Below are 12,484 nucleotides of genomic sequence, written 5' to 3' on the forward strand. Positions count from 1 at the left end.
CATCTGAAGCTGACTCAGAGAACTCTGTGATTTTAGAAAAGATAAAAGTCAAATGTAGACACGTCTTTAAGAGACCCCCTCCTCCTCCTCCCCACCACCCCGCGCAGCTGCAGTCAGCGCACCTCCACCCCACCCGAGTGATTAACACTGATTTTTTCTTTTTTTTGTGCAAATTACAAATTTTTGATGCTCATTAAACACGAAAACGTCTGAAGGGGTTGAGGTGTGAACTCTTCAGTCCCGGGCTGGTCGGAGCCGAGCTGCAGGTGGACATGTTCGCTGCACCTCGCTTTAAAAACAGTCAGCTGATCCGTCGCGGTTTTGTTGCGCTCGTGACGTGAACACACAGGGGGAAATGCTGCAAAGTGCTTTTAGAAATATAATAAATATAAAATACGACATAATCCTTGGTGGAAAATAGTCCAGGAGACGTGTGCGTTCCCGGGAGGTGTTCACCTGCAGCTGCGTGAAGCTGACCCCCCACCCACAGAGAAAGAAAAAAGGGCAGTAATTATTGATAAGGTAGTAAGCATGCTGTGGCTTCACCTGTCACATTTTCTTTTAAAGAAAGAAAAAGTAGCTTGCAAAGCTGTCGCATCGGRGCAACGTGATTAAAAGCAGAGCTGCGCGTCTAATCTCACACACGTGTTCCTATCTTTGTGAGGACCACAAACAGCTCTCAGCCTCACTCTGCGCCGTCTTTTTCCCCAAGTTTGGTGAGAGTTGGATATGGAGGGATGCAAAAAATAGCTCTCGACTTGATCTGGCCTTATTTAAATAAAAATGACTACGTGCCGTGAAATTCTTAGAGGGGCGGGCCGTCTCGTTGGCGGGGGGGGCTGTACAATGGTAGGGGAAACACTGTTCAATAATTGCAAACTTACACTTTATGTTGTGCAGCCCTACATTTTATGTTCTACTTCTTCAATTATTTTTTGGAGGAACAAAAGATACTAATGAATTAACCACTGAGAACACATATTGGAAGAATAACAAACCTGATGATTGGTGGAATGCTGCTAGTCCAAGTGAGGACACGTTTTCTGTGATCGGCTTCATCTTCTGAACACTTCCATCACTCMCAGAGTCATCGTCATCATCGCTAAATGAGGATGAAGAATCAGATGCTTCCTGATGAGGTTCTGCTTTAGACTTGCCAGCTTGCAGTCTTCTCTGCTTTCTAGTCACACCTTCCTCTTCTCTTTTGACAAGGTGAGGCTTCCCTATTGACCTCACTGTACTCAAGTGTTGTATTTTCTTCTGGGAGTCTTCGTCGCTGGAGGAATCCGTCTCACTTTCCTGCTGCGTGTTTATGATCAGCCTGTTGCTTGATTCGGACTCAGAGGAGCGGTCGAGCAACTTGCGCTTTCGCCGCATCTTCTCTGGTGACATGGGGCTGTTCTTGGTGAGCCAAAACAGACATTTCTTGGCCACTTTGTTTGACGATGCTTGACCCCTTTCATCATCACTCTGAGGTTCGTCTGAGCTTTGCGGCATAGCAGCTCGTTCGAGCAGGGCAGCAGGGACCTCATCCGAATCAGAGTCGTCTCTTTCTCCAATCAAATTTTGTTCTTTGTTTGTYGCTGTTACTGTGTCCGGCGTCCCCTCAGCTTCGGAGTCGCTGTCACTGTCGCCTGCAGAAAGAGGAGTTTTGGCCTTGACGTCACTTGGTCGGCGCAGAGGAGTCGTCTTCACACGAGGAGATCGTCTATTGCCTTGTTCCTCTTCTAGGAAGAGAGGAGCACTTGAGCAGTCACTGCTCATYTTGCTGTCAGCTTTAGGACTTAAAGCCCTAGTTTCCTCAGCTTCTGATGCATGTTCTCCCTTTGCTTTATTTTCCTTCTGGAAATCCTCCTCTAACTTTGGAGCATGCGACRACGGCTCCTGCTCCATGGCTACAGGTGTAAGCTGTACTACCAGTTTTTTAACCACATCAGCTTGATTTGCAGAAGGRTTCAGACCGATCTTTTGTGCTCGACATCTAGCTTCTTTCAAATCTGCATCCATGTTCTTCCTGGAGCAGTCAGTCGAAGTAGGCCTGTGTACGTTTCCCTTGCAGTCAGAATCATTATCTTCAAAATGCTCCGTTGCCAGTTTCTGCAATTCRCGCAAGCATCTTCCATCAGAGATATCCAGCTCAACATCTCCTGCTGCTACATCAGATTCAGTATCATTGCTGAACAGCTTTTCCCAGTTGCACAACAGATTCAAGTCACTAAATTCTTCCTTTAAGCTGTCCTCCAGGGCTGCGAGAGACTTCCGCAAGCCTTTAACAACTGCCACAAATGACTTCAAATACATAATGCGAACTCCTGGTGTTTTCTTTGATGTTGTTATTTCTTGAATTAAACYAAGAAATGTTTTGTTTAAGGTATTTGTCGAGTCCACCAGATGTTTGGCCTTTTTGGTAATGTCCTTGGAAACTTGCAGAGTGTTGTAGTTGAAGACCACATTTCCATCCATTCCACTGTGATCCCATTTATCCARAGAAATATTCTGCGGCAGGTGTGGCGACATGTGGTACAGTTGTGCTTTACCCGGCTCAACTCGGTTCTTCTTTCTCTGTTGACACCATAGGCGATCTATGTTCTCTAGAACGCTGTCGCAAGCCATCACCAGGTCAAAAAGAGGCTCTGGACTGCACACGTAACAGTACCACTTGCTCTCCAGGATGCCAGATAGTTCCTTCCTCCCCAGGTTTCTCAGAATGCATTTCTTGCAGAAAGCATTGCTGCAGTAGTCACAACAGATTAAGTTTCCACCTTCAGCACACCATCTATAYGGAGAGAATTAGGACTCTGGTAAACATCAATTAAAAGCTTATTGCAACATGCTTATTATCATGATGTTTTATTTAGTTTAAATAATATAAATAGCAAATTCTACCTGCACTGCTCGTCCATTCCATCTCCGTCCTTGCTGATGTCATCACTTGAATAATAATTGTAACAAGCCTGACAAAATAAACCATTTCAAGTTGTTAAAGCCATKTTAGCATTATTCAGTGCTTTTGATTATAGGATCTTTAACTTTAACTTTAACTGGTGGCTTGAGTAGTTCAATCACGAGTTCGGGTTCAACTTGTGTAATTGYTGGCTGCCACAACRATTGAAGAGAACTGAGAAACACTTTAGAAACATTTTGGCTGGAACAAGACGTAGTAAAGGCATAGCGCGCTACAAACTGCMCTTWATGCCGACGAAGGAGGATYGTAAACTAACATGACTGCAGCTTTAAATCTGAAAAACCCACCAAAGAGAGTTTGCYTGCTTTTTTCATTTTATCAACATAAAKGCATCCGCGTCAAGCCKTAGGAAGAAAGGCGAAGCCAAAACTGGATCCCGGTTTCAAAATAAAAYTTCCGACAGGAAGATTTTAAAACAAGTTGGATACGCGAGGCATCGGTTGTATCCGGCCGTGCGGTTCCCTGTTGGAAATAAAGGGTAGAACCAACACAGCTTAAGCTCTKGTTCTCCGGAGAGAACCCAGCTGCAAGTGTTGTGGACGGCACAGAGGTCCGTCTCTCTGACTCTGGCTCTGACTCTCCGTCGGGCGGAAACTGTGTTCGTCATAAAGAGGGTTTTCTTAGTTCCGCCTTCCGATGTTAGATTAGGAAAGGAAGATATCAGGGAAAATGTTAATTCAGAGACTTGTCGTCGCCTCCTGAAGCTAAACAAAGATTACTGCTTCTGTGTAGCTCAGAAACAAAACATATAATGACCTGTTTAGTTATTATCTGATTAGAACTCTTTAAAAACATAACTGAAAGAATGAATTACTTCAAATTCAAACATTTGCAATACGATTCAGATAAAAAAATATTGATGTTTCATCAACTTAAACCATAAGAATTTGTTTAGTTAAATAAGATTTTTGCACAGAAAATCCATACATAGCTGAAAWCATACTGAGGGAGAAAAGACGTGTCCTCTTTTCTCCTGTAACTTTGATAAACATTCTCTAATTATCAAAATGCGTAATAACTTTCAGTTAAGAGAACAATAAAATGCGTAATAACTTTCAGTTAAGAGAACAATAAATCAAATAAAAAGAAGATTATTCTGTTTATTATCTGATTAAGAAAAAGAGATAGTCTCTTTGACAAGTTAAGGTTACCGGATGTGGCCTAAATTCAGTTCTAAGTGGAACAGTGTTTTTGTCCCTTKAAAGGCCCATCAGAGGTCTGACGCTAGTTATTGAAGGCGACTCGTCCAAACCACTGAGTCAGACAGCTTCCAGCAATATCAACTAAAACCCTGAATCTGTGCCTGGTGAGTTAAATTGTAAATGTGCTTTGTCCCTGTTTCACTATTTAATCGTGCAGTTCTTTGCTTTTACTGAATGAAAAAGCCTACGGTGAATGGCGTTAGCATCATCGCTAGCTACTGTTAGCCTGGTTGTTTAGCATGTTATTTGCAGCTAATCTTAAATTTAAAAAAAATATTTTGCCTATGGTTTGTAGCCACATACTGGCAAAACTATATTTATGACTTAATCTAACTGTCTCAATTCTGAGTAAGTTCGGAATAATAAACAACCCTCTTCTCAAATACATGCTAAAATATTTTGYTTACATCATGGCAGGATTAAAAGACGAGGAGCTTAGCGCCCAGGGGATATAAAAGTGTCCGGTTTGTTTAAATAAAAAATATGCTAATAGAGTTATTAGAGGCAGTTTATTTATTTTTGTTTATCATTTATTTAAAATGACTGCTAGTTCATCTCTCAAAGTTACTAGCGAACTAGCACCCAGAGAATTTTATGTTTAGAATAAAGGGGAGAAACCGTCTAATCACAATACTTTTATAAAATTATTACAATTATGAGGGGCTTATGAAAATTTTACTTCCAGAACTGTTGACATTTATGATTTTGCGTGTGTGTGTGTGCGTCTTCGGGGAAAAACGAGGTAGTTCATGTCAGTAGTAGTTATTAGCCAACATTGGGACATGGCTTCATCAGTCCGTGAGCAGTGACGCGTAAGCCACTAATAAAGAATTGACCTTGCCACTTTTTAAAACATCCTTACAGTATATACATATCCGATATGCGGTCATCTACACCAAATTTCGATGGAAAATGCTTTGATAAACAGCAATGGTGTAACCTTGTAATTGTAAACAACAGCCAAGCGGAAATATAGAACCTGATTCTACTATGAATTATGGGTAGTGGCAACGTACAGTCTAAAAACAACACTGATAATTCATAATAATTATTGAGGAACTGGTCCAAATTTATCTTCACGTCTAAAGTGTACTCCAGAGGATGAAGTCATAAAAGTTGAGGCAGCAGCCTGAGGAGCTGAGGAGGGGAAGATGTGTACAACAAAATAACATAACCAGCCAAGAATGCAGTTCTGCAAACTGTGCTCAAAAAATAGGCTGTACTTTAAAACAAGTAGACACTAAAAAGGCAGGACTAACAGCGAATCGCCAGTAATAACAATTATAGATCATCTCTGTTTTAAAGTTTCATCGTAACACAGAAATGATCAATCATATTGTACTGTTTCAGTAATCGTTTAAAGGATGTACATGAACCTAGAATGCAACATATTTAGTAGATTTTCTAACTTCATTTAAATGTTTAAGAATACATAGGTGYTTGTCAATATAACAAACATTTATCTGCATTAAATAACATTTGTATTTAGATTACGAGAGTTTACTCTTTAAATGATAAACAAGGCAAGACTTAAAAGATAAGTGACAATGCGATGAACATGTGATGCACATTAAAGATTCAAGAAATAGTTATATTTCATATATTTTAGCAATATATTTTAGTAGGATGAAGTATAACCTTTTGAAAACAGAGAATTTAGTTTCTCACATGTAAGTACTCACCTTGCAAATAAGTACTTTCAGAACTGGATGTCGATAAAGTGAATCCTTCCGGAAGTGGTTAACTTGYCGGCCACACGCAGTACAACACACAATTCCCACAGGTTGCTCTCCTGGGAAACAACAACTCTATCATTAGCGACAACGTGGTTATAAATATGGTTTGTGTTACAAAAAAGAAAAAAAAGAAAACACACCTCGTTTGTCTGTGAGTCTTTACCCTTATTGTTACAAAATAATGTGCAGCAACAAAGGAGTGCATTCAGCCATCTACTATCACAGCTCATGTAAAGAGACCTTTATAGAAGAATAACTCCCACAAACACTGGAATGTGTGATAAGACCAACCTTGGCTGTTTTGGAAAACAACGTGGCATTATCAACAAAAAATGTCCTGTTAAAGCTCACTTGAATTCACAGCAGAAAAGCAACGCAGAACAAGGGTGAGTTATTTTATTAAATCATAAACAAGCTGCATTTAAATTCAAAGTGTTGAAAAGGTTAAACCTATTTTGACTGATAAGAGTGGTTTTCTGACAAACAATCGATGGGTAACGCTACACACCTGCTTCCAAACTGTTAACTTTAAAAACCACAGAAACATAAAAATGAACACTGCAGTCATGACTGACCTCCACGTCTCCTTGAGAACTCTTTCCGCAGTACGTTGGGTTTCCGGCTGCGAAACTCTGGACCTCTGAAGTCATCTCTCATAATGTCCACTGGTTCAGGTCTGACCAGCACTGTGCCTGTACAAACAAAACACATCCATGATAATCTAATTAAAATATGCTCTAAAGTAATTTTCTTGTCTTAAAGTTACAAGGAACTATGACACATGAAGCTAATTCAGAATAAAAGGCATGCAAATACAAAAGACAGAACACAAATTGTTCTAAGGGCAATAACATACATGCGGAATATGACACTTATCAAAAATTAAACTTGCATTATTTTCAGTTATGACCCCCACAACACCAACCACACTCTGTGATGCAAAGTCCAGTAATTTTACTTTTTATTAGAACATTCTGTTTTTACGATAGGCCATTACTGACAAAAAAATTAAATAAATTATGTGTACTCATTGATTGCTTCAACATCCAAGTAGACTAAACAGCTCTTATTCTGTTTTATTGTTTTACAGTTCTTTTGTTTGGCTGTAGAGCCGTTTCATAGACAAAAAATAACAGATGAAAATAAATTTTAAAAGTTGAGAAATGTTTAAAAACCGACGCATTCTCGGATCACGTGAAACTCAGAACAGTGAGCATTTCACACCTTGTGTCCTTCATCTGAGGGACACAAAGATTTGAATAAAAGCTCAGTGTCTTGAGGAGAGCAATGTGCCCACCAAGAGGGCCGACATGGATTGTTTGTCCATCCCCTCTCACCAATACTAAACATAAAAAAGCAGCAGTTTAAGTCTTTAACACTTACCTTTAGGCAGCCTAGTGACATCAATGTGACCATTAGAACTGACAGGAAATTCAAAGTCCTCGCTTGCATTTGAGTCTCCAGATTCGTCCAGGCCTGAGTGTTTTATGACAACCGAAGGTTTCCTGTTACCAACGTGAAACAAAAAGGAAACGTCAAAAAGATTCATGACTTACACCCCTCCACAGAAAAACAAGAATATGGAAACTACTCTGGTTTAAAAACTCATGTTTAACAATCAGCAGCATTTATATATAGGTTTTAAATCTTGAAATCTTTCAGAGGAACATATTTTTATTTAACTCGGTATAAATCAACAGCAAACTCACCTTCTGGAGTATCTACTATCCAGACATGCCTGCARAACAAAAACATTTGTTGGTTATGTCTCAAGGCCGTTCTGCTCATTCCAGGACTATTTTATAACAATGTAACAGAGGTAAAGGCAAAACTATTTCTGATCTATGAGAACTTTRTTTTTGAGATCTAACAATGTTAAACAATGCAATAAACATGAACTGCTTTATAAATGTGTTCATAAAGTTGAGGAATAGAATTTATCATGTTCTACATTTAGTGCCTCCTTTTAGGTGAATGTTCATAGTTTAAATTGAAAACAGATTTTTGGACTTTGGGTCACCTAGAGCTTATCCTATTTACAACAGTAACTTGCAGGTTTTACATTCGTAATGAATGCAAAATGTTTCTTCAAAGTATTTAAAAAGTGTTGAGGAGTTAGAGCTGGGCGGTATGACCCAAATTTTATATCACGGTATTTTCAACAATTACACCGGTTTTACGGTATTTGACAGTATTTTTTTTCCTCACAGGTCAGTTGATAATAAAATGTACAAACTTTGCTTATTGACTTTTTTCTTTTATCACTGTTTCCCTCCTCTTGTACATCTTTTCTTCTTTGCCTGGTTGTAGACAGTAATCATGCATTTTGGTCCGATCGTGAAGGGTTGAGAAAAAAAAAATCATTATCTGGTCTATCGTTATGTGTTAATAAAACACATTAAAATAAGGATGACTCACCTTGCACACTAGTCAACTCCGCTACACTACAAAGCTACTTTCCCCAGGGCTTTTCACAACAGAAGCACGCTAGAGTCTCCATGCAATAACGTCTCCGTTATAACGTAACGCGTTAAATCTAACCGTGCACGTCACTGAAGAGTGGTTTACTATTCAGCGATGGTGAAAACGGGATTTTTTTTTTTAACGTTAGACCATATAAGTGGCTGAAACAAACCACCCGCCGCCAGTGGTTCCAATAATAACGTTAGCATGCTAATGCGCTTAGCGGTGCTGCAACGAAATGTGTCCCCAGAGAAACAGCTCACTGGCGGCTGCAACGAAACGTTCCGCACGTGTTCAGGCTATACCGGTATTCAGAAAAGTCATATCATAACAAAAATAAAAACCGGTTTTCGGTACAAAACGGTATACTGCCCAGCACTATGAGGAGTTTTATATGAACTTATTACAGAAGTTCAAAAAGCAATTTCTCTTTGAAATACAGACCAAAAAAATCAACATTCATAAGCTTTCTGCTTACAGGTCAAACATTTTTATTTAAATAGGAGTATACTGTGTACATGACCTTATTAAAAGTTCATACATGTCAACTTGTACGGATTGTCCGTAAGTTATAAGGATTTTACATCATTTTGCAGGTATACGGACGTATAGAGCAATCTCACTGATTTTTTTTCAAGTCTTAACGGAATTTTTCAAAACCTCATTTTCAAATTTATCTAACATGTCGAAGACTGCAGGATTTAAAAATCAATAAATAACATCAAACAGCCATCCTCCAACCTGAACCTAGAAATAAGTTTTGAACTATTTCCTCTCTCCTTTCCTCCCAAGTTTCTCCAGTAAAATGATTGTGTAGCTAATTTAAAAGGCACTGAAACACCTGGTTAAATATAGAATATATTATGATTAACTGCAAGCACCTGAAGCTGACTCAGAGAACTCTGTGACTTTAGAAAAAAAATAAGTCAAACGCAGACACGTCTTTAGGGGACTAGTTCTATACAAGGGGCTAATGTATGACCAAAACATCAAGATTTGATCATTAATGTTCAAATTACCTCTGCAGTGGAATGACTTAAAGAGTTTCCCACAGAGCAGTGTTTCTTTGTCCGATCTGTGAACAGAAGCTTGGTAAACATTTGCAGAGCAGGAAAAACACAATTAAAACACTTCCACTGATCTCGCTTTGACTCTGAAATAAAACATACCACTGGAATCCTCAGACATGTCATTGTCGTCATCAGTGTTGGAATGAGCCAAGTACTCATGAAGCCGGTTGACCAATACATTCAGTTTGCTGGAAGAGGAGCTACAGTGAAGAGAAAAGAGCAGAGTTGCAGTGAAATGTCACTTAATGGCAGCTGCAATGATGTTTTTTTTCTACAACATCAAAAATCTGAATAAGCACTAGTTAATTTGAGAGATTTCACTTTTTCGTATTTGTATAGTATATTATTTAAAGTAACTGAATCTTTTTTTTCCTGTAACTACAACTTAATAGTTAATGAACAAAACTGAATGAGCTTTATTCGGTTATCTTGAATATGGACAAATGGTGCTTTGAAGGATTAACTTTCAGCTTCCCAGAACAAGTGATGGATGAAACTCAACAACCTTGTCCGGATGAAAAGGCCCCATATAACAAAGACAGGAACTTCTTTCTATTTCACTTTGTGATTATTTTTGATCTGCCAAATGATACCTTCAGACTATGCAAAATGAGGTGGGTTGTAATATGCAAAAATATTCCTTCCACATATTTGTGTTTGAGTGACTCCACATATTATGTCAACTAAAGTCACCAGGAGGAAAGAAACAAGGTACAAGGTAAGAACCAAGTCCAGTCTTTATTTCTTTACTTATTAGCTGTCATGGCCTGGAAATATGACTATAGGATGCCTAACCAAATGCAATATTTACTGATAAAATAGGCAGCTCTTTGCAAAATGAACAAACATGGACACAGTAATTGCTCTAAAAAAAACTCGATTAAAACATTTAACAAGGACGAAACGATTATTCTATATTAGGTTCACACTTTGTGGTTAACAACTCTGCTTATGCTGGTGTGGATGAGTTTACTAATAACTGGGTTTTATCATGCAATAGAATCAGGGGCGTGTTCAGCTCATGTGTTTTTTTATGTTACAACAGTCTCCATACACTCTCAAAACACGATTAGAACTATAAATGTGTTGATAGACCCTGTAAATAATATTAAACCATTCTTGAAACTGTATAAGTATTGTTACGTCGTTTTCTACAAGAGTTAGCTTAGCTGTTAGCTGATGAAGCTAAGCAAAAGCTAGCAGACCGAGAAACGAGAAAACTGAAGAGTCCACGGTTCATTGTAGCTCTTTACCTTAGCGCAGACATTTCGCAATGCAGGTGAACAACCGAAGTCGTTCAGTTTATTTTATACTCTCATATGGAAAAATATTGCCACGAAAACATGGCGCTGAGATGCTAAGCAGAATATAGCAATGCATCGAGACCCTTCTCGAACAGAGGGAAAGACAGACCTTCTTCTGGTGTTTACTCGGTTTAATTATCGCCACCTGCTGGCCGGAGTGTGGATCGATTTGTTTTGAACTGCGTGCAAAACGTGTGTCGTCATCAGAAATATTACCAGTGAATGCAAAATTGGTTTAAAATGTTTGAATTCATTTTATGATTAAAAATGTATTGTTATATTTCTCTACAAATGTATAAAAACACTTACCCTTCATTTATTGAACAATTCGAGTTCAAAAAGGATGTACAAAAATTTGTTAGCTTATATTAGGACATTAGTATAAAGGCAGAATGTATTTATTATTTTATTGGTGTAGTTCATGTATGGTTGATGCTGCTTGACAATGCATTCAGTTCCCAACAGTGTTGCTCAATCTGTAATTTACACTCCGAGTCAAAGGGGGCGCTGCTGAGTCTAACAGTGGTGCTTAATGCTGTTTGAATAAAAACAAGAAGAAGAAGAATGGAACAGAGCAGGAGTCTGCAGCAAGGAATAGCTCATTTAGCTCACCAAACACGCAGTAAGTATTATTTTATTGATTTTAATCACCAAACCTCATCTAAACTGTTTCTGTCTGGCGTGGAGAGCTTAGACTTCTGTGATAGACGTTTGTTTTGTGCTGAACTCGAGCAGAACTCCTCTGTTGTGCACTCAGGTGAGGACTACTGGTTGACTCCAAAATACAGATTTTTGTAGGTTTAACAAAGAGGCAGTCAGACGTCACTGGTAATAAGAGGAGGAAAATGGACAAAAATGGTTGTTTTGTGCAATCATATTCATCGGTTGTCATTCTTGCAGACACCACAGTTGTATTTAGGCGTTTTGTTTACCTATAGCTTATCATTTTTGGCTCAAAGTGCCATGAATTTCCACATTATGCAGTGAGTGTGACTTTAACTGTAAACATTAAACTCTTACAGCTGTTGTCTGTCTAATAGGAGTCAACATTTCTCTGAGTCCAGCTTACTGATGTTGCTGTATTGTCCCTTTGGTTCTTTTAAATATAGGTGAATGCAGAGTTTCAACAAATTACAAACCAAAACCTGCCCTGCACATGTTGAGGTTGACCACTCTCTGTGTCGTCTGACAGAAGATACAGAAGACTGGGAGCATAGCAGATGCTTTGGACGACAGACAGTACAGGTGAAAAGATCACTAAACATTTTAATAAATTAAACTTTGTTGCACTGAGGCGTTTAGAAAGAATGAAGAGGATCAGTATCAGTTATTCCTCCTGCTCTATCTTACTAACATAAATAATGTGACTAATAGCAGATGAATGTGGGTGAAATATCCTTTCCATTATGAGAGACGTGTGCATTTATACACTAGCCACAACAGGGTAACTTTGCTGCTGAATTAAATGAGAACTATATATTAAATAAGTGGTGTTCCTTGTTGGGAAAAACATGAACTTTAACCTGAACCTGAAAGCTGTTCAGACTGCACGTTAAAGTGAGTCATATCAATTATTTTTTAACATATGTGACTCTGATTTGGTTTGTGTACAACAGTTCAAGTCCATGGAAGTAACAATGGGCCTCATGCAAGAACATGTTCGTAAGTGCGTAAATGAGCTGCGTAATTTCCACCTGTTCGTATCCAGCTGCTCGTGCACGCGAGAGGAGATTAGCATAGTTAC

At 38.7% G+C, this 12,484-nt stretch overlaps 1 protein-coding gene and 1 long non-coding RNA gene across 3 annotated transcripts in view; one reads left to right on the plus strand and one right to left on the minus strand.

Moving 5' to 3' along the window:
- The window catches only part of LOC106516406 (transcriptional regulator ATRX), a 30,623-nt gene extending 19,793 nt beyond the window's left edge, over positions 1-10,830 (minus strand). For both annotated transcript variants that reach the window (XM_014006753.1, XM_014006752.1), the window contains exons 1-9: positions 10,690-10,830; positions 9,536-9,636; positions 9,386-9,441; positions 7,613-7,641; positions 7,287-7,408; positions 6,479-6,595; positions 5,850-5,959; positions 2,887-2,954; positions 999-2,776 (exon numbers count right to left, since the gene is read on the minus strand). In XM_014006753.1, the coding sequence (XP_013862207.1) occupies positions 999-2,776; positions 2,887-2,954; positions 5,850-5,959; positions 6,479-6,595; positions 7,287-7,408; positions 7,613-7,641; positions 9,386-9,441; positions 9,536-9,636; positions 10,690-10,703 (2,395 nt within the window). In that variant the 5' untranslated portion in view covers positions 10,704-10,830. The remainder of the gene's footprint in view (positions 1-998; positions 2,777-2,886; positions 2,955-5,849; positions 5,960-6,478; positions 6,596-7,286; positions 7,409-7,612; positions 7,642-9,385; positions 9,442-9,535; positions 9,637-10,689) is intronic.
- A 444-nt stretch (positions 10,831-11,274) lies between these two features.
- The window catches only part of LOC106516410 (uncharacterized), a 3,800-nt gene continuing 2,590 nt past the window's right edge, over positions 11,275-12,484 (plus strand). The window contains exons 1-2 of the long non-coding RNA XR_001310096.1: positions 11,275-11,362; positions 11,850-11,985. This is a non-coding gene — a long non-coding RNA (uncharacterized LOC106516410). The remainder of the gene's footprint in view (positions 11,363-11,849; positions 11,986-12,484) is intronic.

Source organism: Austrofundulus limnaeus, unplaced genomic scaffold (genome assembly GCF_001266775.1).
Source record: "Austrofundulus limnaeus strain Quisiro unplaced genomic scaffold, Austrofundulus_limnaeus-1.0 Scaffold37, whole genome shotgun sequence".
In the NCBI taxonomy this organism is placed as follows: Eukaryota; Metazoa; Chordata; class Actinopteri; order Cyprinodontiformes; family Rivulidae; genus Austrofundulus; species Austrofundulus limnaeus.